Source organism: Sylvia atricapilla, chromosome 6, assembly GCF_009819655.1.
Source record: "Sylvia atricapilla isolate bSylAtr1 chromosome 6, bSylAtr1.pri, whole genome shotgun sequence".
Classification (NCBI taxonomy): domain Eukaryota; kingdom Metazoa; phylum Chordata; class Aves; order Passeriformes; family Sylviidae; genus Sylvia; species Sylvia atricapilla.
In genome coordinates this window covers 755,520-782,210 of record NC_089145.1, presented here as the reverse complement: position 1 = coordinate 782,210, position 26,691 = coordinate 755,520, and the positions used below count along the sequence as shown (strand labels likewise).

At 48.6% G+C, this 26,691-nt stretch overlaps 1 protein-coding gene across 1 annotated transcript in view; it reads right to left on the bottom strand.

The window, feature by feature from the left end:
* Window positions 1-1,189: 1,189 nt before the first annotated feature.
* Window positions 1,190-26,691, bottom strand: part of DAGLA (diacylglycerol lipase alpha) — a 51,399-nt gene continuing 25,897 nt past the window's right edge. The window contains exons 6-20 of the mRNA XM_066320420.1: window positions 23,576-23,663; window positions 19,883-20,017; window positions 19,102-19,179; window positions 18,151-18,275; window positions 17,071-17,227; window positions 16,790-16,873; window positions 16,593-16,670; window positions 12,577-12,657; window positions 11,145-11,287; window positions 9,806-9,874; window positions 8,781-8,853; window positions 7,793-7,989; window positions 6,867-6,996; window positions 6,264-6,445; window positions 1,190-5,581 (exon numbers count right to left, since the gene is read on the bottom strand). Coding sequence (XP_066176517.1) covers window positions 4,654-5,581; window positions 6,264-6,445; window positions 6,867-6,996; window positions 7,793-7,989; window positions 8,781-8,853; window positions 9,806-9,874; window positions 11,145-11,287; window positions 12,577-12,657; window positions 16,593-16,670; window positions 16,790-16,873; window positions 17,071-17,227; window positions 18,151-18,275; window positions 19,102-19,179; window positions 19,883-20,017; window positions 23,576-23,663 — 2,548 coding nt within the window. The 3' untranslated portion in view covers window positions 1,190-4,653. The remainder of the gene's footprint in view (window positions 5,582-6,263; window positions 6,446-6,866; window positions 6,997-7,792; window positions 7,990-8,780; window positions 8,854-9,805; window positions 9,875-11,144; window positions 11,288-12,576; window positions 12,658-16,592; window positions 16,671-16,789; window positions 16,874-17,070; window positions 17,228-18,150; window positions 18,276-19,101; window positions 19,180-19,882; window positions 20,018-23,575; window positions 23,664-26,691) is intronic.

The window sequence follows — 26,691 nt, the reverse complement described above, 5'->3', positions numbered from 1 at the left end:
TGGGCAGTGTTTGCCTCCAGCAGGATCCACGCAGCACTGCTTCCTCCACGCAGGAGCCATGAGAGGGAGCTTTGGCACAAGAAATGAGGCTCTTCCCGAAATCCAGCAGCTCTTCCCAAAAACCAGCACTGCTCTGAGAACAAAGCCGCGAGCTCAGCTCCAGGCAGCGCTTTCCAGCTGCTTCCTTCAGAGGAATTTCTCAGCAGGGCAATCCATGCAGAGGTGCTGCTGGAATTCCAACCTTCCCTTTCCTGCAGCACTGTAACGCTGCAAGCAGGGAATCACAGAATTCCAGAATCATTTGGAAGCTCCCACCCGCTGCCATGGGCAGAGATGCCTTTCCCTAGCCCAGGTTGTTCCAAGCCTTATCCAACCTGGACCGGAATATTTCCCAGGAATCCACACCTCCCCTAGGTAATGTTTGGATGTTCCTCAAAGGCTGCAGTTACAGCCACTATCCCTAAACCCATGGGAATTAAATATTCCTGCTGCCATCCTGCAAAGCCAGAATGTCCTACTGCCAAGGCAAGAATATCCCAAAATGGATAAGGATAAACCCAGCACGGAGGGGAGCTCCAGCCCAGCAATTCCCAAGGCAAACACAGAAGGGCTCTGCTGCCCACGGAAATTCAATGGAGGCTCTTGGATACAGCCTCAAAACGCAAATTCAAACACACCCATTCCAGCAGTAATTAATCCCACCTAATTCCCATTGCCGGGGGTAATCCTGATTATTCCTATGTCCCAATTTGTAAATGAAAGCTGTGTGGGCGATCCCATGGAAATAATATTATCTGCCTGCAGGAAAAGAGCAGCAAAAGCTGGGAAAACATCAAAGCGCATGGAGAATGTGTTAGATACCGATCCTGCGTCCCCACGCTTGGAGCTTTTCCTCCTTCTTACGTGCCCTTGGAAACAGATTTCCCACTTCAATCCTGCTTGGGACCATAAACAGTTCCTGGAATCTAACATCCTAAAAGAATAGAAGTGGGAATCACTGGAATTCTACACCCCCACACTCCCCACCCTCTGCAGAGACCAAAATGCCTCCTACAAATCCAGTTTGCTTTGGAAAAAAAGTTCCTAAGAAGTTCCACGAATCCCATTTAACTGCTTTGGGATAGTTTTCCCACGTTTCCCATGTGCAGATAAGGATGTGGAATGAGCCACCAGCACTCAGAGAAGGGAGGGAGTGGCTCCTGAAAGAGGTGAGAAGAACAGGGAGCAAAGAAAAGAGGGAAGTTTTAGGAAGAAATGAATATTCCAAATGGAGAAAGCAGCCCCAAAGGAGAAGGAATAACGATAAATGTTGGAAAAGGGCCAGTATATCCTCAGCACTGCAGGATCCTTCCCAAACTTTTGGCACTGCTGCAATGAAAGCAACAATAAAATTAATTTACTGGTGCAGAAGAACCTCAGCTCCATTCCTCTGGCAAGAAACCCCCGGAACACTTTGTGTTGGAAAGGACCTTTAAAGGTCGTTCAGGCCAAGGAAGAAGGATCAGAATGGATTTTAAGGATGAGACATGGAAAAGGTGACCTGTTGGCCGGTCTGGGACCTGGGGGGTCAGGCACTTCCAGCACTGCCTCCGCACAGGGTGGAACATCCTGTTGGAATATCATGGGAATACCCAAAGATCAGAAGGCACAAAGCTGAAGAGGAAGAAGCAGAAGCCAGGAGATTTGGAAAACTGGAGATGTTTCATATTCCTGAAGACAGAGCGGGAAGAGAAAGCAGGAAGTGTGTACAGTACAGAGGAAGGAGGTAGCTGCAGCTTTAACATTTATTCCAGCATTGCAGGTGTGCTTTTCCAAGAGGAAATGGGAGATCAGCCTTTCCAAATGGCCCAGACAGCAAAGGAGTGATGGGAATGGAGACAGAGAATGCTGAGGATCAAGACACAGTGACGGGGATCAAGACACAGAGACATTTAAATTAATTCCAAGAACGCGGATTTCATTTGGGAGGATTGGGATCTAATGTGTCAGTAAAAACCAGGAATTATCCATGACAGGATACAATGCAAACCTTTGAGGGGCTCTCTTGTGCCTTCACTCCTTGGCCTGCGGCAAGCCCAGCTCCTGGGAATTATTTCCAGGCTTTTCCAAAATGCAGTAATCACAGAGCAAAAAAACCCCGCAGCATTCCAGACTGCTTCCTGTCAGGGCAAGGGAAGGCCATTCCCATGGGACACAGTTCCAATGGCACAGAGAGGGAAACGGTCACCCAAGGATTGAGGCTTCCAGGACATGGCAGAGGAACGTCAGGGAAGGGACTTTCTAGTGCAACATTTGAGCCATGGAACATCAGCAGGTTCCCACTGGAATCGTTTTAGGAGGGAGATATCCCACTCTTCCTCACCTGGAGGCACCTCCCACCAGTAAGCAGTTCCATCTAACCCCAGGTATCCATGTCGCTCACAGGGACAGAGATGATCCTTGTCTTTAGTGTTTTAAAGTGCATTGCAGATCCCAAAAGCTCTGCCTTAGTGCTAAGGGTTAACTCCTATCAGGAATAAGGGCAGGAATGAGCTCCTTATCCCAACTCCTGGGCCAGGAGGGGAGCTAGCCTGCTAGCTCTGGCCTCCCTGCCCCTCAGCTCCCCTTTTCCCCTCAAACCTTCCCAAATTTTGTGCGTATTCCTGAAAAATCACCTCGGTAGTGTTTCCTGAGTGCAGGAATTCCTCCTTGCCCCGTGCTGTGCTCCCAAACCACCTGCTCCCTGCTCCTTTTTTAAGGACCTACAAAACCAGAAAGAACTTCTGGTTGCTCAGATTAAAAGGATTTTTTTCTTCTCCAAATCCTTCTGAATCCAGAGGGGTTTCCTCCTCCCTCTGATTCCTACTCAGGGAAAGGTCACCTTTGGAACCTTAAAACCTCAGGGATAATGTTTTCCTGGCCACTTGAAGCACTTCTGAAGGCTCTGAAACGGGTAAGGAGCAGGGGCTGGAGCATCCCACACTGGATGGAGCGGGATATCAGCGCTTGGAGCCAGAACCCAGTGGAATTCTGTGCACCCAGGGTTATTTACATCAATGCACACTGGTTATAAAGTGCTCCTCAATGGCATCGGATCCCACTGGCTCCCGGGGAGCACAGCTCTGGCCCATCCCGGGGCTTCCAGAGCCCACCTGGAGAACAGGAAGCCTGGGATTCGCCAGGAGCTGAGCTCCTGCAAAGCACAGCGTCCTCCCACAATGGAGACAGCGCTGCTAAGGAGGGGAAAAGGGAGCAACCACAGGATTCTAGGGGAGTTAAACCAGGAATTTCTTTTCTAGGGAGGGAGGAGGGAGCTCTGGGGAGAGCCATCGGTAACTGCTGAGCTTTGAGGGGGCGTTGTGGCAATTCAAGGCCTTTTCCAGGTCCCAAGAACGTTTCATTTCCTAGGATAGGTAGTTTTCCTCCTGCTCCCATCATTGGACAACCTGCCTGGAGAGGTGGAGCAGGCTCCTCTGGGCCCAGAGGCTCAGGTAGTTTTCCTAACAACTTACTCAAGCTTTCCTACATTGGGATTGTGCAGGTGGGAAGAGGGTGGGAGAGGGGGCAGGTGGTTACCCCCGAATCCAAGCCACTTGGGAAGCAGGGGGCTTGGAATTCTGCCTGCCCATCCTCTCTTCCCTCAGTCCCCAGAGGCAACAGCCACGGGAAGGAGAGGATGACGATGGATTTTCCTTCAGGAAAGCCTTCCTATTTCCTTAATAAATACCTTCCAACCAGCTCAGCAGCTCTGTAAACATACAAGAGATTGCAACACTGGGAAAAAGTCCATCTTTTCCCTGAATTCCCAACAACAGAGGCTGGCACTGATCCACGGATGCTGCGGTGGTGTGAGGACCCCCAGGGATCCAGGAGAGACTCCCAGACTCCGCAGGGGCCTGGGAAATAGTGCTGGGTGCATTTTGCAGTTGATCCATCCACATCCATGCAGCTCTGAGATGAGAATCCTGGCAGTCCCGTGGGAATGTCGCCAGCTCGGAGGGGTCCAGGGAACTGAGGAGTGAGGGGGGTGATATCCAGGAGAACTTTCTGCCAAAGGAGGGACGTGGCAGAGGGACTGGGCTCTCAGGAACAGCGTCCTTTCCTCTCAGGAGCGCTCAGGGGAGAGAAAACCACGGTGCCAGCCCCATTCCTGCTGCGCCTGGCCGGGAAGGGGAGACTGGATTTGGGGGGAATACAGCCCCAATGGCTTTAGAACAAGAGCGTCCTACAAAAGCAATCCCCATGGAAGTGTGCCGAATTGGATCTTGGGCCGGATCCGTGGTAGTGCAACAGGGCCCAAAGTCTCAATCCGCTCATTTCCCAAACCACCGGCTCGGTGCCAAGGGGAGGGATCTGGCCCGGCCCCCTCCTGCTTCCATCTATCCAGGTATCTCTCTCCCAAACTCAGCAGGTGCCCCAGGGCAAGGAATCTGCCTCTGGAATGAGACAGGCTGAGGTAGGGAACTTTAGTGCCTCAGACCCACTCAGGCCCCGTGGGGCAAGGCTTCTCCCAGCTCCAAGCACAGGATTCCAGCACAATCCATCCTCCAGACACCACCACTGTGTCACCCCAGAAAGGATTTTTTTCCAGCTGTCTCCTCTGATCCCGACTGCCCGATGACAGCCTCCTCCACGGATTATCCCACTGGGATCATTCCACCCCTTTCCCCTGCACTAAAGGGCTGAAATCATGAGGTCGTCCTGCTTGGCAGGGCTGGTTACGTGTCCGGAGGGGGTGGAAGTCCGGATTTTGTCCGTGGCCAGGCACTCCTGGCTGCTCACGCCCGTGGGAGTGATATCCATGAGTTCTCCGGATGAACTAAGGGGGAAAGAGGGCGACACGGAGATTCCCGACGAAGGATCCGTCGAGCCCGCAAACAACCTCGGGGGCTTTGGGACCAAGTTGGGCTCGTACTGCGCCCTCAGCAGGATCTCCTGGTCGCTCACGGATTTGGGAATCTCCGCAAAGTCGCTGGAGCTGTCCGACACCATCATGCAGTAAATGTCCTGGAAGGAGCTGCTTTTGCTGTCCAGGTTGAAGAGGCTGTCGATGAACTCGGCGAATTCCAGCACCTGGGGACTGGGAACGTCGGCCAGGCGGCCGTTGTGGAGCGCCGGCTCTTCCCGAGGGGACGAGGACGTGTGCTCCCCATCGCTCCCGGTGCCCTCGGCGCTGCAGCGGCGCTGGGGCGTGGTGCCGCCGCTGTTGAGGACGTTTTCCGGGGGCTGCGTCTCCTGGGAATGCTTGGAGAGGCTGTCGGCAGCCAGCAGCTCTGTCCGGGAGCTGAGGGAAGGGTTTTCCTCGGGGATAACGGGGTCTATATAAAAGCAGTGCGTCTCGTCCTTCTCCATGACCGCATGGAGGCTGGGGGAGCCCCGGATGCTCCGGAAACCGGAGGAGCGCCGGGAATCGAAGCTGTAGATGGATTCGTTGTCCGAGAGGCTCTCCATGGTGGCCAGGGGGGCGCGGCGGTCCTGGAGCTCCACGGAGAGACGTTCCTTAGTGTCCAGGAGAAGCAGCTCCACGGGGTCCTTCTGCACTGGAGAGAGCGGCTTTGTCTCGTAGAACCCCTCCAGGCTGATTTCCGAATGGGATTTGCTCCTGCAACGAGAACGTGAGGCTGGAGAATTCCAGAACAGCCAGAGGATCCAAGGGTTACTCACACAGCTTCTCCAAGCCAGAGGCATCCATAACTCTGGGGAATCTCTTCTCGCTCCATCCTTCCAGCTGGAAATATCACAAATGGATTCTCCCTCTGCAAACTCCCATTTTTGCCCTTCTCCCTTTCTTCCTGGCTCACTAAATCCTTCTCCCCTGCCCCCAGAGGCTGTGGACTATCCCTGATAGTGTTCCAGGGTTGGATGGGGCTTGGAGTAACCTGTGGACTATCCCCGATAGTGTTCCAGGTTTGACAGGGCTTAGAGCAACCTGGGCTGCTGGAAGGTGTCCCTGTCCATGGCAGGGTTCTGGAATTGGGTGATCCTTAAATCCCTTCCAACCCAAACCAAATTTGGCTCCAAGTTTTACCTTGGGAAAACCCCATCAGGCTGGATAAAGAGAAAAAAGGAAGCTTTTTCTAGACCTTTTCCTGACCTTGCTGCACTCAAATTCCTAAGCAACACAAGAGACATTTCCCCCCGACATTCCACAAGAAATCCTGAAGCTTTAACTCCCGGCAAAGGCAGCCCATGGATCTGTCTTTCCCACTAACACGGATCACAACACCCCAAGAGGAAGAGGACCCACACTTGGATGCACTATTCCATGAAAAATCTCTCTTTACTTGGTACTGCTGTTCCTCCTGTCCGCTGGGATGGCTCCGGTTCCGATCTGCACGGAGGGGCAGCTGGGCAAGGGCTGGCTCTGGAATATCAGCTCCGGGGTGAGATCCACTTCCGTAGGACTCACCATCACTTTGGCTGCAGAAAGCAGAGCTGTTTTCCCCTTGTTGTAGTTCTCTAGGACCTGTCCAAGGAAAGCAGAGGAATAGCAGAGATTGGCTGGAGGCTTTCAAACAGCTGGACTGGCCTCTTTCTTCCCAGAGCCTTTTGGAGACAGCACAGGGAGATAAAGGATGAGATGGATTAATCCTGACACATCCCTGGATGCCAGCTGGGCTCTAATTTAATGGCAGCTCCTGGAATGAACCATCACCACCCAACCTCACGTTATTCTAACATTAGATTTGGAAAACAGGAGCATCTGGGATCTTGGGAATTCCATTCCCAGACCTCATCACGCTCCAGCATCCTGTGCAAGACTGACCAGGAGCCTCCCCTTTCCTCCTCTTCTCCAAAATAAACAGCCTGGTATATTTAACCAGCAGCATTCCAGGGCAAGGCTGGCATGTCCCAGTGTTTTTTGGGATGGCAATTCCCTGCCTTACCTTGTTGAGCCCTTCCATGACCACGTAGGGAAGGTGTTCGTGCAGCATGGCTGGGGAGATGATCACCTCGTTGAAGGCCTTGTTGTCCCCCCAGATGGCAAAGTAGGTGGGATCCTCCTGCTCACAGCAGCTGGAAAAGGGGTCCAGACAACAGGGAAAATGGGATGGAAGAGCAGGACAGTGTTTTGGCATGTGAAAACAGCAGGATGCAGAGGGAGAAAAAGAGGAAAAACAGAGGGAGGAGCTGTTAAAATACGTATTGCTCCAAAATCCTGCATTATCCAACAGGGACATGGGCTAATCATCATCTAAAGAGGAAAAGGACATTGGACAAGGGCCTGGCATAATGGGAAAAGGGGGAGTAGCTTTAAGCTGAAAAAGGGTGGATTTAGATGGGATATCGGGAAAAAATTCTTCCCTGTGAGGGTGCAGAGGCCTTGGCACAGGTTGTCCAGAGAAGCTGTGGCTCCCTCATCCCTGGAAGTGTTCCAGGCCAGGTTGGATGGGCTTGGAGCAACCTGGGATAGTGGAAGGTGTCCCTGCCCGTGGCAGGGGGTAGAAATGGGTGATCCTAAGTCCCTTCCAACCCGAACCATTACAGCATTCCATGTGCTGGTTTAGATTAGGTAATGGAAGAAACTCTTCCCTGTGAGGGTGTGAAAACTGGGATGGATTTCCAAGGGAAGCTGTGGCTGCCCCATTCCTGGAAGTGTTCAAATCCAGGCTGGACTGGGCTTGGAGCAACTAGTCTGGTGGAAAGCATCCTTGCCCATGGATGTCCACAGTTTCCAACCCAAACCATTCCACAACTCCACCAGCACAGACACAACCACTGACCCCGTGAGAGGGTGGGGAAGAAAACCCCCTTCTCCTTGTGTCGGGGAGAGTTTTCCAGCCAGAATTCCAGCAGGAATTGCAGGACTCACCAGCACTGCTCAGCAGGGTGGTTGTGCACCACGTGGATGATGCGGCCTGGGGGGTACAGGGGGGTGCTGGCACTCAGGGCAATGGTCAGGTCACTGGGATGAGTCCAGAGCCGGTTGCTCGTCACCGAGTTCTCCTCTGGCTCCTCGGGAAGCTCGGATTTGGGAACGCACTTGGTAGCCCCCACAATGATCCGCCACTGTTCCCACAAAGAGAGAGAGAGAGAGGAGGGAAGATTTGAGGAGAGAAAAACAAAAAAAAGCAGAATTTCCTTGTAAGACTTGAGAGGTTTAAGGAATTCTAGGGGCAGGATATTCCCTGTTTCCTTTCGCACGGAAGGGATTTGCCTCAGGAAGATGTGTAAAACACCAACAGAGGTGTCCAGGTAAAACACAGTGACACTGGGAATAAATAAGGAACAATACAAGGACAGGAAAACAGGGAAGCTGGAGACAGATGATCCAAATGCTTCTGAAAGCTGATTTTCCTTACTGAACCATACACCCTCTCCAGGTAAATTCCATCATGTATTATGCCTAAAATCTTTACATTTTATGTTTTTTTCCATCTTGGTGCAATTGTAAAGACTGGGGAGGGACAACTTCCCACATTTCCTATCTCCAAGACATGAGCAGACCATTTATCCTGGTCATCAGGATATGTCACCCCAACGTTCCAACAAGCACAGCAGCTGCTGTACTTCCAGACTGTTCCCAGTCTTAACTGGCCAGGAAAAGCCACACCTGGAATACAGACTTTAAAAAAGGCTCAGACAGAAAATATCCCTGCTCGGTTATTTGGGATCTGTGATGGTGAAGTTTTAGCAAGTGAGCTGGAATGATCCCACTGAGCTCTCCAGCTCTTTCCATCACTCCTCTGGTTCCATGAATAATGATCCTGAGGAGACCTGGAGGAAACCCACCCTTTGGGCAACTAAAATTCCTCATCCCTGCTCAGAGACATCTCCAGGTGTTGGCTCTTCCCTCTTACCTTTGGTTTGGTGCTTCTTTGGAGAACATCCAGAAGCTGCCGGCGAAATCCCTCCAGCTGAGAGAGCCCAATCCTGGAAGAGAGAAAGATGTGATCATGGAAAAGAGGAAGCTGTGACTCTGGAAAAGAAGGTGTGGTTGTGGAAAAGAGGAAGACATGAAGATGTAATTCAGGAGAAGTGAGTCTGGAAAAGAAGAAAATTATGGATTACGGAAGAGAGGGAAACATGTTCACAACACCTGGGTGGGGAACAGGACAAGGATACGGAGCACAGAAAAAACAAGGCATTGTGTTTAAAAAGACTCTCTGAGGATACAACATGGAGCAGCTGGATTCAGAGGTGGGCTGTGGCATCACCCAGGAGTGAGAAGCCCCAGGGAATTACCGGGACAATAACCAAGATAAGATGAGTGAACAGGGAAGGAGGGAGGTGACGACAGAAGGCGGCACAGAACAGGTGAGTTGGAGAAGTGTCCTGGAGCTGAATGACAACACTTGAGCAGATAACAGGATGGACAGGATCATGGCATCCAGGTAAATCCCTGGTTGCCTGGATCCTGCTCCAAATCCCTGCTCAGCAGAATATATCCCAGTAGATGAGGAAGGTGAGGAAGGCCAAAGCACAAGGAATGAGCTGGTTCAGAGATGAGGTGACATGGAACAGGGATTTTGGGTCAAACTGATCCAAATGAGGTGGCAGCACATCCAGGACAGGGCCAAGAAAACACAGGAAACCAGGATGGTGGCACACCTGATATTCCAGGTACCACAAGGAGGGATTCCAGAGGTAGGACATTCCCCTTTTTCTTTCACACAGGAGGGATTTGCCTATAAAAACCCCGAAAGAGGTCTCCAGGAAAAACACAGTGACACAAGGAATCGGGAAGCTGAACAGGGAACAATAAAAGGACAGGAAAACGAGGAAGCTGGAGACACAGATGATCCAAGTGTTTTGGACAGGAAACAGATGATTCGGGACAGAACAGCAGAGATTCATCACAGAATTCAGACACTTCTCCACTTGCCTGGGCACCAGATCTTTGCCAAGCACCACCGCAGTCACAAACTCCTTGGAATACTCCATGGCATCCTCACTGGAAGAGAAACAGGAGCAAGAAGAAGCAAACAGTGCTTCGTTCCCAATTCCGTGGCAAGGAAACCAGGGGCACAAACCCCAATCCAAGCTGCTCCAGGCTTTGGGGATTTGTGCCTTGTGGAAGAAGAGCCTGATCTCCACATCCCATGGCCCAACCATCCCCCTGCACACGACTCTGGACACAGCTGGGAAAGGAAACACTTGAACTCAATGCCTCAGTCATTTTCCAACAGTTTGGGAATGGCAGAACAGCCAAGGAAGACATCCCACTCTCCTGAGGCTACAGTGTAGGAGGAGATACCCCAATATTTGGGAGAATTCAGATGGCACATTTCTGCAGCAACCTGACGTCCAAGACGTCAGAAGAAGAAGAAGAAGAAAGAAACCAAGATTCCCACTCTTGAGTTTCCTGGAGGTATTCCCAACCAGTTACCACAGCCAGAGGCTGCCTCACTGCCTTAGGGATGATCCTGGACATGACACAAGTCAGGAGCTACCAAGGGATCCAGGAGTGAAAGTTTGGAGCAGAAGGTTGTACAACTCTCCTGGAATATCCTCCTCTGTAGCTCTGTGACTGCAGAAGACCCAGGAATACTACAACAAGGAATGCCAGCATCCAGATCCAGCAGCAGGATGGTTTAAAACCCTTGGCTGCTCCTAGAATATGATGCAGGAACTAGCATGAGAAGCTTCTCACAATCCATAACTGATTCCAAGGATTCCTGTGGTGTCTGTCAGGACTAGGAAGGCATTCCCTCACTTCCCAGAAATCCAACGGGATGTTTAGTTTGGGAATGACATGACCAGAAGGTCTGTGCCCATTTATTAATGGGAGGGATTCATGATTAATCTCTCCCTGGTTTTGCCCCAAGGCCAAGGGAGAGAGACCAGAACAATCCCTGTGACCAATTTTAGGCTGCAGAATGCCAGAAATCACATCCCAATTCCAATTTCTTTGGAAAAGGAGTCCAAATGACTGGATCAGCTGCTGCAGACACCTGTATTTGTATCTCCCTAATTTCCATCTATTCAGTGGGAGTGGGCAGAGAGTAAGGAAATTGTGCCCATTTCCCATTAAAATTAGAGCCATGGATAATTCAGTTACAAACCTGAATATTTGGGAAAGTGGCCATCTGCCATCCTAACTTGAATTCCAAACTGTATCTCAGGGGAAACACTCAGCTTCTCCAGGCTACCTGCCCATTTCACTGCTCCCTAGAGCCTCACAAGCAGGATCCAGTGTATCCCAGGTGCATCCCAACACCTACCTGAGCAGCCCACCTGGGGGGGAATAGGCAAAGCACTTCAGGGATGGATACTGGGGACGCAGCAGGAAGGACAGGATGGCAGCTGTGCCAGCTCCAAGGGAATGCCCAACCACAATCAGGCCGTAGTGTTTTGTTCCTCTTCCCTAAAACACATGGCAACAACAAGGAATCACGGTCAGGTTGGAAATTAGATTTAATTTATCCTCCAAATCTCTCCCTTTCCTCAGTTTTGGAGTCTGTTTCTATACATGAGCACTCCAGATTCCAGCTGAACGGCTCCTTGCTTGTTCTGAATCAAGAAATCATCACAGAATCCTGGAATGGTTTAGGCTGGAAAGGAAGGGAGAGATCATTCCATTCCACCCCCTGCCACAGGCAGGGAGACCTTCCACTAGCCCAGGTTGCTCCCAGTCCTGTCCAACCTGGCCTGGAACACTTCCAGGGATGGGGCAGACACAGCTTTTCTGGGAAACCCGCTCCAGGGCCTCACTGGAGGCTGGAATTCATTATCTTCTGGAATTCTACATTTGGCCTACTGACACTTACCTGAAAGAAAAGAGGTGAGAAGAAAAAGGAAAGGCACACCAGCTATTTGAATTATTTAGGATTTGATGGGAGCCCTCCTGATAAAATCCAAGCCCACACAGAAAGTGTCACCTCACTGGATACTTTTCTCTGGAATATCTGTCCTTCGCAACTGTCAGAAACATAGTCCTGTGCTGGTGGGACCTGGAATGGCACTTATGGACCTAAAGCCAGGAAAAATTCCTCCTGTGTAACAGGAACAACTCCCATTTTCCCCTTCTAGGCAGAGAGGAATGAAGCTCCATCCCAAAAAGCTGGATGTTGGTTTATCTCTTCCTCCATCCACCAAATATCCCAAGGCAGCACTTCGACAACTATTTCCAACATATAAACCAAGGTAAGCTGCTTCCCAACATCTCCCTTGAGTCCTGTGACATCTCCCTGCCACCAGGAATGTGCCCACAGGGACAGTCAGCATGGCATTCTGAAGAAAATCTCCATAAAAATGGGATTTTAGTTCCTGCTGATGTGGTTTTAATGCTCCTTGTCCTTCATTGCCACCACGTGGGACTTCCTGCCTCAGGAAAAGGAAAATAATCAGGAGCTCTGCAGTATTGGTGCTTTCAAAATAAAAAAAAAGCCTTGCAGAAAGTCTGGATGGGGCTTGGAGCGACCTGATCTTGTGGAATGTTCTCTGCCCATGGCAGGGGGTGGAATGGGATGAGCTTTGAGGTCCCTTCCAACCCAAACCATTCCATGAAGGAGTAACTAGCTGGAAATCCAGAGGGACAGGAATTAAAGGAAGAGCTGAGAAATTAATACAACAGACTCAGGGACATGGAGATTCCCTTAAACCCCAGTTTTTTATGGAAATCTCCTCCTCTGTCCAGAGGCAATCCACACTCACCAAATCTCGTCCAAAAGCTTGGGACAGCACCATCTCTTGCTCCAACTTCTTCTTGATGTACTCAGCAGACAGCACCATTCCCTGTAGGAAGACACAGCAGGACGCAAATGGGATCTCAACATCCAGCAGCCAGAAAGTGAGGAAGCTCTGGAATGTTCCTCAGCATGGATCATGATGGAGAGAGAGAACTGATACCCCTCTGCATTTCCAAAGGTTTGGTGTTTAGGGAGTAAAGGCAGTTCTTAATTAAGGAACACTCCAAGGACCTATTCCCAGGCTTTTAGAGGGAAAACTACCCCAAATCCAATTAACTTAAACACAGGACTGTGGATTTGGTACTTCAGACCCCGGGACCTGGGGAAGAACAGAGAAATAGACTTGGATATTTTAAAAAACTGGTGCTTTTAAAGCCAAATTATCCTATTCCAGGTAAATCTGGGAAGGAGTTTTCCATTTAAATCTGAGAATAGAAGTGTGAATTATTCTAGTAGAGATAACACAAACATCAAAGGGAAAAGTGGCAGCACTAGGAATTAGTTCCTGCCCTCTCGAGCCACCAATATTAAGGGAATTTGGCTGTCAGAGGACATTCATCCCAAATTATTCAAGGTTTTTACTCCCTTGAAGTCAAGGTGTGCTGAAAGATGGGAAAGATCATATCTGGGTCTGAACATCCCTCCTCTGTGCTGAGGAGTGTCTCTCCATCTGTGGGGTGATTCCAAATGTAGCTGATCCAATTCCAAGTGCAGTTATAAACTAAGCAACTGGAATTTGGTTTGTTGCATAAATTCCTGATGATGCTACAGTTTAATTCAGTGGGAAGTGACCCTGACCTCCAAAAAATGGGAAAAAACTATCTCCTTGGGTGTTTTCCTTTAAATCCCAATCTGAAAATGGTGTTAGTACAATGGGAATGTTTTTGGGGGCTCACTCTCCATCTCAGAGATATAAAAGGATTCCTGGTTCCAAAAGCAAATAAAAATATATGTAAATAATAATATATAAAACCTCAGTTATCCTGGAGAGCTGGACTGGGAGTTGGGAGTTAAACACGGCAGGATAATCAGAGGGGAAAATCAAGGAAACATCAGGGAGAAATCAGAGGTAAATCGGAGAAAGAGCTGAGGGGGAAAATGAGGGGGCAGAAATTTGGCAGCAAAATTGGGTGGGAAAACCTAAATCAGGGATAAACCAGGAATAAGTAAGGAATAAGAGTGCTGACTCTCTTGCAGCAATATCACCTCATCAAGCCTCCAGAGATCAAGTTTTATTCCATTCTTATGGAATTGCCTGGATCATTTCAAAGAGGGGCAGAAAGGCACGAGAGAAGCCAGTGAGGAAAAGACAGCAAAGAAACATGGAATTTTCCAGGTCCTCACAATCTGAAATGTCTTTGCTCCCAAACTGGATACTGGAGGGGTGAAGCAAGACAGTGGAGACCCCACTCCATGGAAATGAGATATATGGGATGCTGCCACCATCAAAAAGCACCACAGGGGTTGTGCCTTATCCCAGCTCCCAGCAGCTCCCCAGCTTCCAGAAGAGTCTCCATCCCAATCCTAATGAGAAGTGAGCAGCAGGCCACTGATCTAAATTCCCACTGTGAATTTGGGGTTCTATTTTTAGAGAGCATGACCCAAATCCACGGTGATGTCACTGCTGGGATGTTAGTCAGCCTTCGGGACGTGTTTTTGGTAATTATATCCTAATGGAGACTGGGATTTTAGTTATTATGGAATGAGACTGAAAACTTCCATTTCGATTTTCCATTGGAAAAGATCCCTAAACTTCATGGAATCCCGGTGTGGGTCGAAGGGGACCTTAAGGATCATCCCATTCCATGAACAGGGGCACGTTCCATTAGCCCAGGTTGCTCCATGCCCTATCTAATCTGGTCTTGGACACTTTCAGAGATGTAGCATCTGTAAGTTCTCTGGGAAACAAATCCAATTTCAGGTTAATGAAACTGTTTGTGCCTAATTTTGGAAGTCCACATGTAAATAACATGTGGATTCCAACATGTGGATTAAAAACCACATGGATTAAGGATTTAGGGAGAAGTAATGGCAATATTCTGCCCTGTTCTGCATCCCCAAAGGCACAAAACTGCTCTGGGATATTTGAGATTTTGGGGGAAAACTCTCAGGAGGGTCTATTTCAGAGAGAAAAATGTTGGGAATTCTCATTACTGGATGTTTTACCAACCTGGGATCATGGCTGAGCTTCCAGGACTGTCCAGCAGCTCCCTGTTGTCCTCCAGGTTGGCTCAACACCAGGAAACAAAGCTCCATAACATCCTATTTTCACTAATTTTGTCCTGGGAGTTCAACAATTAAATCTGGATTCACCCCTTTGGTTGAGAATTATTTTTTAAATTAACTTCGTTATAAAATCAGTGGATTTTCTTGCAAAAATAGTGAAATTGGATTCTTCTTTATAATCTTTTTTTGTTTTTTGTTTTTTTTTTTTTTTGGGCATTCTAATCCCTAAGCTTTAGTTCCAGCTCTATTTTTTTGATCCAGAGTAGCTCAGAGCTCTGATAAATATTTTTTTTTTTTAGTTGTGACATTGGAGCTGTGGAGTGATAAAAAAAAACTCATGTAAACATCAAGACTTGGAATTCTAGAATGGCTGATGGACACCCCCGGATACGGGCAGAACAGAATCAGCAGGAAAACACCCCAAATCAAACAAATCCTGGGAAAGCTCCCACATAGCCAAGTCCTTGTCTCCAAATTAAATGTGTAAGTGAGACACTGGATTTCTTTGGATATTAAACTTGACTCCTGGACATTAAAAATGCATTTAAAATTCCATTATCTCCCTTAGTTTTCCCTCAGGAATCAACAGCACATTATTGTCTGCAGATTAATATTGATAATAATTCCAGAGAAAGTGAATATTTCTCTCCAGGCAGCAATCCCAAAAAAGAAATAACACAAAGGACAAATAAAAGCTCGGTCTGAATAAAGGGAATAAACTGATAATGTTTCATGGAAGTTGCCAGTGGAGGAGTATTTTCATATAAAGATCAAAAGCAAAGCCAATTTCTGCAAGGATCTATTCTTGGATATTCATTGAATCATGGAATTCTGGAATGGTTTGGATTGGAAGGGACATTCCTAAAAGCCCATTCCTGTCCCATGAGCAGGGACACCTTCCACTAATCCAAACTGCTCCAAAATCCATCTTCCAAGGTGTCCTAGCCCGTGGCAGGGGTTAGAACAGGATCTTTAAAGTCCCTTCCAACCCAAATCATCCCAGGACTCCATGGTTCTATTTCCTAAAGCAGAGGGAAGAGCTTTGGTATTCCAGCAGGACACCATGAGGCAAGCTGGAGCTCCCAACTCATGGCTTTCAAGGAGTTCCCAGCCCCACATCCCACCTTGAGGAACACCTCACCCCCCTCGGCAGCACTTCCAGCAGCTGCTCCGCTCCTTCCAACCTTCACTCTGGATTTTCCTTTCCCAACCTGGCACTGCAGCGGTGGAAGCTGCCAAATTCCTGATCACCTTAAAAACTTGGCACGTCATTCCTTTGCCAGACAGGGGCAAAGGTCAGCTCTGGAATAAATGGATTTAGCCAGCCCAGAGCTGCTCACAGACACAGAGCATCCATCTAATTTCACGGATCCGAGTCCTGCCAGTATCCTTTGAGGACATTCCCATCACAGCAGAATTTTAAGCACATTCTCAGGCTTTGATTGAAAATTCCTTAAAGGTCGTTGGAAGAAAAAGTCGTTTGAGTGGCTCCAGGAACTTCATTGTGGGTCTCCACAAAGCCTTCCTGAATTTGGAATTCCCTAATTGTACGGAGTTTTTAATTACACGCCCAGCGATTTTAACTGCTCCCACTAATTATTTAACAGCCTCAAAGCCTTTTCTGGAACTTCTTTTTCAAGAAATTAAGACCATTTGGGGGGTTTATAATTAAAAAGTGAAATAATCAGGAAAAAACCACGGGGTTTGGTTTGGGTTTGGGCTGGTTTAGGATCGTTTTCCCTTTGTTTTCCCCACCTTGTGTCCCAGCCACGTTCCATGGTGCCCCTCAACTGGCAGGCGCTCTGCATCCCCCGTGAGATCCGTCAGGGCATCCTGGAAGAAAAGCAGTCACCTTGCTTCAGCTGAGTCAAATCCAGGCCAGGATTCCAAACCGGGAAAGGCTCCAACTCTCTGGAATGTCCACCGGGGAGGCCACCGCACATCCCACTTACTTTTGGGGACAGAGTTCCCCGGATGCTGATGACCACCTTCTTCTTGTCATGGTCCACAGCCACATAGAAAGGGGTTTCATAAACCTGGAAAAGATCAGGAGAGACATTCCTGCTGGATTATCCTCAGAGAAAAGAAGGCAGAGTGCACGACAGGATTTGTGTCCAAATGACCAAATTCCTTGATAGACACGGGAGAGAAAAGGGCTTAGCCTCCCTTCTTTGTCCCGCTACAGCCAGAAGGGGTAAATCCCATTGGGATGGGGGCCTGGGATTGCCCTTACAGCATCGTGGCAGGAAGTGTAGACGATGTCCACGGAGGTCATGTTCTCGTCCAGGAAGTGGCGCCGGATGGCGATGGCGTTGCAGCCACAGCAGTTGTCCTCCTCGATGGTGACGCCAGGAGCGTAGCGCGGCCGTGACGGGCACAGGCAGCAACACCTGCAAGAAGGAAGCACAGCTTGGAGGGGAAAAGGCTCGATTTACAGCGGCATTCCCAGAGGAAAGGGAAATCCGGATACTCCAAACCTCACCGCAACGGCAGCGAGTGCCAAGTGAAGGATAAAACCGTGAAACAGCCTCAAAATCTAGGATCAGGTGCAGTTTTCCTTTCGAGCACCAGAGAGAGCTGCAGTGCAGCCAGTCGCCAAGGCGTCCCAGGATGGTAGGATACTATCCTTGGAAGCGCAGTTTTCCAGTGCTTCAACATGGAAAAGTCAAGACTGACCGAGCTCCAGGTTTATTTATAGGAAAAAAACGGGTTTAGAATCATCCCAAAATAAAGAGGGAAAATCAATCTGTACTTCTCTTTTTCTCTCTCACAAATGAAAGTATTCCCAAGGAATCACATTTCTCCCAATAGCCCAGGAAGTGCCAATAAACTTGTCCCCAAACTGAATCTGGTGACAGAATTCTGGCAGCTGGAAACAAACCCTTGCACCGGGGCAAAAATCTCGAGCTGGAAAAATCCAATTAATCAGAGGGAGCACAGCCCAAGCCAGGCAAATCTTGGAGGTCTTTTAATCAGGACCCAAATGTCAACTCCCAGATTTCTGAGCTCCGAGAAGCTCTTTTTGGACTTGGTGTTGTGCCAGGTGAGTTCTCTCCGCTGGCTGTTCCATGCTCCAGAGGATGGAGCAGAGGACAGGCTGGTTTATGTACGAGGAACTGGAAGGGATTCAGAAAGCCTTTGGAATATGAAGCCCAGAGAGATGGAAAGAAAAAAACATGAGGAGAAAAAGTCAGAAGAGAAATCGAGCAGGGAGGAAGCACCAAGGGGATGAAATAAACGTGGGGAAGAGCAAAGGGTATTTCTAACTGTGGGAAAACCAGGCAGGAGGAAAGGGATGAGGGTGGGCACTCACGAGCAGGATCTGGCCAGGCGACAGAGTCCACATGTGGGCTTCCTCATGAGGTAAATGGGCCATCCATAGGCTGCCAAGGCGAAGAGCATGTAGTAACACACCTCCCGGTACCGCTGCATCTCTTGCTGGAAGACACGGGACTCCCTGAGCCTGGAATCTCTCGGAATTTCTCACCCCCAATCCCTTTTTCCATAGTCAGGCACATGCCAAGCACCAGCCCCCTCTCCCACGTGCGCTGCGGTGACTGAGGAGAGCAAAGTGGGAATGCCAGGCAAGAGCCACCCCCTCCCAAAGATTCCTCTGCCTGATTTCCTGAGGAGTTCTCTGAGTATCCCACAATGCTGCCAGGGAAGCTGTATCCTGCAGATTTGAAAATGGGCTCCTTAAATGTCCCCTTTCCAGCAGGCCAGAGGATGCCTGGAGAGGGCCACAAAGCCAGTTTAGGGCCACGTGCTGTGGTTGCATCCTATAAAACTTCAGTCATCCTGGAGAGCTGGATTGGGGGTTGGAGTTAAACACGGCAGGATAACCAGAGGGGAAAATCAGGGAAATATCAGGGAGAAATCAGAGGTAAATTGGAAGAAGAGCTGAAAAAGGGAAGAAGGCAGGGGGAAAATGAGGGGGCGTTAATACGGCAGGAAAACAGGCGAGAAAATAGGGCAGGAAAATTTAAATCAGGGATAAATCAAAACCAGGGATAAATCAGAGATAAATTAGGGATATATCAAAAACAGGGATGAATCAAAATCCAGAATAAATCAGGGACAACAGTGCTGACCCTCTTGCAGCAATATCAGCTCATCAAGCCTCCAGAGATCAAGTTTTATTCCATTCTCATGGAATTTCTTGGATTATTCCAAAGAGGGGCAGAAAGGCACAAGAGAAGCCAGTGAGGAAAAGAAAACAAGGATCACAGCTGAGTTTGGAGGATCCCACATCCCAGGGGCTTACCGCATTCTTCAGATCCAGGTATTTGGTGTTCCTGGTCACCGGCATTCCAGACAGGAAAGCTAAAATGTCATTGTTTGCCTGGAAGTCACAAATACACAGAAAAATTTCTCTGTGTGACAGCAAGACAAAAATCCACTCCTAAGTATCCCGACCAGGCCCCTTAAATACTTTCAATTGTTTTATTCCTGCCTGATTTGAATCCCAACTCAAGGGGGGGAAAAACACACCATTAAAATAAATCAATTTCCTACTGAGCTGACAATCTGAAAACCTCAACAGCAGCTTAGAAAACTGGGATTTTTTCCTTCTGTAGCCTGAATCTCAAATCAAGGGAAACCCCCCAATAAAATAAATCAATTTCCTACTGGCTTGACAATCTGGAAACCTCAATAGCGGCTTGGAACTCCAGGAACTTCTCCCCCTGCAGATTACTGGAGTCTTCTGCACATCACTGTACAGTGGGAATAATCTTCCCATTCATTTCCAAGTATCTACAACCCCCTTGGAGGCCCTTTTGGGATCAAGAGCCCCCACCTGTATCACCTGCCTGGAGGAGATCATTCCAGATCCCAGACTTGACTCAGCACCTGCCGAGCCTTTTGAGGGGGAAAATCCACAGGGGGAAAAAAAAACTCAGGAAAAGCCGCTGGAGTCGCCGTTATTTTTCTCCCCCACCTCGGTGAGCGAGAACAGCCCAGAAATGAGGTGGGCAGAGCCACGCAGCTGCTTCCCAGGGAATCCCAGAGCAGCTGGGAAGGCGAGATTCCCCAGGTTTTCCCACCTCATCCAGCACGGCGCTGCGCTTGGCCCGCTGCCGCTGCCGCAGGAGAACCAGCCCCGCGATGATGTCAGAGGGGACGATGTCCAGGTCTCGGAAAAATTCCGCAAAAAGGTAGGCGATCTCGGAGTAGGCATCCTGCAAAATCCAGGGAGAGAGGGCTTGGAGGAGGAGGAGGAGGAGGACTTTGGGTGTGGGAAGCCTCAACACAGGACACAGAGCGAGAACTGGACTCGTTTCTGGAGCTCTGCCTCCAAAACAGCCACGAGATTCCTGCAGGGAATGCCAGATCTGGACTAATCACATGATTATTGTCTCTTGTTTATTTTCCCCAGTCCCACTCAGGGGCTGGGTTTGTGCCACGTGTGGGCACCTCAACATCCAAACAGCTCACACGGGACAAAGGGAGGGAAAGGGAATGGTTTTGGCTCTATTAAGCAAAAGGGAGAAAATGGGATGAAAACCAAGCAAATCCCAATCCAGGGCAACCTCGGAGTCACCCTTTCTCCTCTAAAGCAGAATAAAAGCCATTCCATGAGGAAAAAACACTAATTTTGTCCTATTCAAGAGTGTCTTCAACTCTAACTTAGCCCTAGGATCCTTTTTCCTATATTTATCCCAGACCTGAGATCCTCTTGCCCAAACTTCCCCCAAACCTGAGAACCTTTCCCCCCCAAACTTAACCCAAACCTGGGACCCTTTTGCCCACATTTAACCTGCCTGTACTTATTCCAGACCTGGGATCCTTCTGCCCGAATTTAACTTGTCCAAAAGTAAAAACTGAGTCACTGAATACAGAATTCCCAGGAATGAAGGTGACCGAACCCAAAAAAGGAGGGACAGAAATGGAAGTGACCTGAGAGGGTCAAGCAAAAGCTCTGGAGCAGAGGGACAAAGATATTTCGAGGAGAAATGTCCTTTTGCCACTTTTTGCTGTGTGCTACAGGGAAAAAACAAAAAAAACAAAAAAAAAAAAAAAAAAAAAAAAAAACAAAAAAAAAAAAAAAAAAAACAAAAACAAAACAAAAAAAAAACCAAAAAAAAAAAAAAAAAAACAAAAAAAACCAAAAAAACCAAAAAAAAAAACCCACAAGACCTTACGAGAGAATATTTTGGGAGGCTGGAGAGGGGCTGGAATGTGGGTCAGTGCTGACCTGTCATTACTCCAGTCTATGGACAAGGATGATCCAGAGACTGGAGCAGCAAAACATGGAGCTGTACCCACCAATGGTCCATATTAGACTCCTGCCATCCAAAACTCTTCCCACAAGGATGATCACGGCCTTACTCTGAGCCTTTATCCCGTGCTTTCATAGTATCCTTTATCCAGCATCAAAACCCACAAGACCAGAGTGTTGTGGAAACCCTGAGCACTCCAGGACGGGATTTCTCCTCTCCCTTCTTTGACCATCAAGACAGTAAATCCCTTCTCTTCCCTGCAGGAATGACCTACATCCTTTTATCCCTGCCAAACTCCTGGCGTGTGGGATGACTTTCTGTCATTTTTCACTTCCCTACAAAAGCCAGTTAAATCCCCATTAAAAACTGGGGCTCCAGGTGCCAACTCTCTGTGCCAGCAGTGCCTTTGGAAAGCCGACGGCATTCCAACCGCAGTATCCTTGAAATCCTGACCTCATCAATCCTAGCACAGCTCCTGTGAGCTCACAAGAAATGCCAAGAGCCTCCAAAGGAAACAGGACAAACACCCATTAATCCAAAGTGGCAGCTACAGCCCTAGATGCTGTGACAAAAAAAGGCCCTGATGGAAGTTCAATGCGTATTTTCCGCTCCAAAGGAACAGCTTTTTGTGGGAACACCTGATATTATTCCTGTTTGTCCACCTGGAGTGCTCTGCTACAAAGCCTGAAGGCTCTGAGGACTCAGACTTCACCCCAGATCCTTTCCCCAAAGCCATCTCCATCCCATAAAACACTTTTCCAGCCCAGAGGACAACGATCCTCACTGCTACTTTTTTTTTTTTCCATGGAGTCTGGGATAGGCAGCAATGGATTCATTTCTGATCCATTACGTGCTCATTCATTCCACACGCTGCCATGCCAGGACACAACGTCAGGGCTTGCTCCTGCAGAGAAAAGAGGCTGGAAATTGCTCAAAAGCTGCATGTAAAGTGGAAATTCAACAGCACGAGGAATGCGAGGCGCCTGGAATCCACTTTTATTCCAAGTTTAAAAAAAAAAAAAAAAAAAAAGAGAAACGGTCACTGCAGAATGGAAAGTTTGTTAAAAAGAACTTGAAATATTTGGAATACTTTGCAATCCTGAATAAAATGGGAGTTGTCAGGGCTCTCTCTCTCCCAGGATGCAGCATCCATGCTGTGACCTCAGGACAGGAGTCTCCAGCACCTGGGCAAGGTGACCTGGATGTGCTCTCAGCGAGAAGGGAAGCTCCTCTGCTTTGAAGCACCAAGGAAAAGCTGCTGTGGGAGCTGCCAGGGCACAAAGCTCCTTTGCTTTCAGTTTTCCAGATGGATTTCCAGATGGATTTCTCCAGCAGATAAGCTGGGAGCTGGCAGGCCTGGGCTTGAACTTCCCAGAGGGACATTCCTGGGGAACATGGTGGCATTTCAGGCAGGGAAAGGGATCCTGGGAGGGACAGCATTCCAGGACACAGTGCTGCATTTCTGCACAAGGGCTGTGACAATTCCTGCAGCCTTCCACCCTCTGGAAGCTGCACCTGTGGCTAATTCCACAGCACTCCCTAAGAAATGCTGTTAATTCAATTCATCACCTGAGAAGAACAAACGTGACTCTCCTTTTATTTTTCCATTTTCCCTTTGGAGCTTTCAATCCCAGTCTCATTTCTCTCCCTCTCCACGTCCACCTCCCTCTTCCAATGTGCTCCTTTTCTCACTGCATCCTTCTGGAGCACGAACTCTGGGCTATATTTAGTGAGGACACGGCGGCTGTGGTCGGTCCCTTGGTGTTTTCCCTGTCATTTTCCGTGCCCTTCTAACTGGAGTTAAACGTCTGGGCGGATTTTTTGGCCACTGCTGGTTTTGTTGGAATGTCCTTGATAAATCCCAGCTTTTTCCCTGAGAGGTTGTAACTAATTCAGAGCTCAGCGTCTGCAAGTCCACAAATCTCCTGATTTTTATGACTTTCTCCTATCTTTGGGAACAATTCCCCGGTTCTGCCGGGCCCTTCAAGAGTCCTCAAATCCTCAGAATTCTTACCAAATTAGTTAAATCAAAAGCAAAGTTTCCCAGTGCCAGTGTTTGACTTGCCTCTCCAGCAGGTTCTCAGGAATGCTGGTGAACCCCACCCTCAGCCACTAACCTGCTCCCAGTGATTGTAAGGAGAATGGAATGATAACTTCTGGAGAAGGAATTTCAAGGCCTTTACCCTTGAGAACAGTAAGAGAAAATTCCAAATGCAGCCCACGAAAATTCCCAATGATCATCACATGGATCTGTGGATTAAAGAGTAGTTTTTGACCATCAAGAAATCCAGAAGGATTTTGGTGCTTCTTCCAGGTTTTTGTTTTCCCGTTTCCAAATTCTCCTCCTTAAGAGTGTGAGACTGATGGAAACAACAGGAGAAAATGCTCAGGAATGGGCTGATAAAGGGAAACTGGAGCTGCCCATGAAGTGCTTCCAAATGTGACCCTAACCTGTGGGAAAACAGGGATTTCTCCCACTGGTATCTTGATTCCCAACAGGAAATTTTTGGTACCCACCGACTGCGAGTCCTTTGTCCGTGTGCAGCAGAGGAACACTTTGAGCCTGCGTGTCCAGCTGCTGGCTTGTCCCTCTTCCAGGCGGTGTCTGGGAATAAAGGGGAGAGCAGGAATGTGAGGAGAGGCAGAACACGGCACAGGATCCAAAACGGAGTGGCACAGCCTCTACTGTCCCTGGAAAAATGGGATAAGGTCCCGCCTTTTCCCCAGGCTGAGCCCCCTCGGGTACCTCAACCACTCCTGGTACTCCAGCTCCTTCTCCAGCTCTGCTCCTGCACCTGGAGAGCTCCAGAGAAGCATGAATCCACAGTAACAAGCACTGTGCTTGGACACTTGGTATCCTGCCTGAATGGGATGCAGGAAATGAAGCTCCTGTTGCAATTTGGCAGCTGCTCCATGTGCCAAGACGTGCAACCACCCAGGAGGAAAAAAATCTACCTCAGGATGGGAGAGTGGGAATGGCACAAGAGACCCCGAGCATTTCAGACATGCAATTTTCCAGAATCATGGAATGCTTTGGAGTGGAAGGGGCTTTTAGGATCATTGTGTACCACTCCCTGCCATGGAAGGAGGGACTGATTCTGTGCCAGAGTGCCAAGCTCCCTGAAGTCCACAGCTCCTATTTTTTTTTTTTTTTTTTTTTTTTAGGGAAACATAGATTTAATCCAGGTCAGAGCAATCCAAAACAAAACACCACTCCATTTCTGGCAAGGCATCCCCCCATCGAGATAAGCCCAAGCCCAGAAAGTGGATTGCACCTGGAAAGAAAAGATGCTGGCAAAAGAATATTTGCTTGAAATGGAAGGAGCAGATCCCACAGGGATCCATCAGCTCCCGCCTGAGTATCTGAAAACAGCTCTCCATAACCTTTTGGAAGAGGAATGGGAATATGAGTGGCAGCAGGGCTTTTCTCCCCCAGATTCTAAAGAACTTTAGAATTTCCCTGGTGAGTTTCAACAGCCAAGTGTACTCTGAGTTATTTTCCCTTCATTGTTTCCCAAATTCTTTCTCCCTAACACCAAACTTCCACGCGTTCAGGACGGGCTTCAAAGCTCCTTGGAAAAGCCTTGGAACAACAAGTCAAGCCTTTTATTGGGTTCTTTTTCCCAGCCCACACACACCAAGATGCCACTAGAAAAGGAAAACCACTGTGGGACACAATCCAGCCAGGCAGAGAACTTCCTCATCTACTCCTTGGAAAGGATTTCTTTCAGCAAGAAGGAGAAGTTGGGAATATATCCTTTGGAAACAATTGTTTGAGCAGTGAACAGTCACATTTGATGTTTGTTTTTCACATCATAGCCCACAGCGTTTGCTTGTTAACAGCTGTTAACATTCCCTTTCCAGAGGGAAAACCCATGAACAGCAGGAACAAGCTCTCCATAAATGCTGCAGGCCTGAAGGGAAAAACCCGGCCTTCACTCAGCTTTCTGGGATCTCAAAATTCCCCACAGAGAAGATAATTCTGGGGTTGGTTTGAATTCACTTTTGCAAGCTGCGGAGCTCAGATTTGCTTTGGGAAAAGCATCACAGAATTCTGGAATGGTTTGGGATGGAAGAGGCCACAAAGCTCATCCAGTTCCACCCCCTTCCATGGGCAGGGACAGCTCCCACTATCCCAGATTGCTCCAACTGCCATCCAGCCTCGGACATTTCCAGGGATGGAGTAGCCACAGCTGTGCCACAGTAGGCACAGCTGAGTTTCAGTGCCTCACCACTCTCACAGGGAATTTTTTTTTTTCCTTGGATGTAGTACTACATCCACAGTATCATCCTTCTTCTCTTCCTAGGAATGCCCTGATCCCAAGCAGCAATCACCACACTAGGCACTAATTCCAAATATTCCAGGCTACCGTAACATATTGGAAAGGTCAGCAGGAATATCTGGCATTCCACAATAAAACCCAGACTCCTTCCCACAGAACTTGATGCACTATCTTTAGAAAAGCCTAGTTTTCCTTCAAAAGGGACCTCATTCCAAGTCACTGGAATACAATAAAAATACACAAACCCAATGAAAAATAGGAAATGTGCAGAGTGTTTTTTTGAAAGCCTCATTTCTCACCCCTCGGAGCCCAATGCCCTCCAAAGCCACATTCCTCAAGGACAGTCACATATCAAAGGAAACAAAGCCTGTTTGTGTTGTCCCCTACTGGAAAAAATCCTTTGGAAAAAGCTTTGCTTGGTGAAAAAAGCTTTTTCTCTCCCCATCTGGGGAGCTCCAGGATGGAATCAATTCTTAATTAAAAGATCTGGCTGCCAACACAAAGTTCCTTGACCAAGACTAAATAGGAGAAACCTCAGGGCAAAAGGTTAGATTTTGGAGAGGAAAAGAAAGGAGAAAGGGCATTTGGAAGGAGATGCTGCCTCCAAGTAAGGAAAATTTAAGAACAGACTCACTGTTTCCACAGAAAACGCTACTATGGGATATGGACAAACAGGTCGTTGTGGTCAGCATGGTCCATAAGGATCCACAAATCCAGTAATTAAGGCAGAAGCCAGCTGGATTCTGCATGGCTTTGCCTCCTTTGGATGCAGGTGCCCACACACAGCACCTGACAGGGAGCTGCATCCTCCCAAAATTCCCCTCAGCGGAGGGGAACGCTCCCTGCAGCAAGGTAAGAAGGGCAAGATCCCAAGAAAGCAAGACACCCTTCCAGAAACCCTGCCCTTGGAAGCTGTGGCTGCCCCATCCCTGGAAGTGCTCCAGGACCTCCTGAACAGCATTTGGAACAACCCAGTATAGTGGAATGTGTTCCTGCCCACGGCTTAAAGGGCTTTCAGATCCCTTCCAACCTAAACCATCCTGGAATTCCCTGGGTCTGGGAGGATTTGGGGTGCCTACAGCCATGAGGACACAGCACTGGTAACCTTGAAACCCTCCACTGGTTCTTTCCTTAAATTTCTGTGTCCTTGGATAGAAGGGGAATTCAGTCTGCTGCGAAGACAGGCTGGGAGAGCTGGGAATGTTCCGACTGGACAAGAGAAGGCTCCAGAGAGACCTCAAAGTGCCTCAGTGGATCCAAGAGAGCTGGAGAGGGACTCTGGACAACAGGTTGGAGGGACAGGACAACAGGAAATGGCTTCCCACTGACAGAGGGCAGGGACAGATGGGC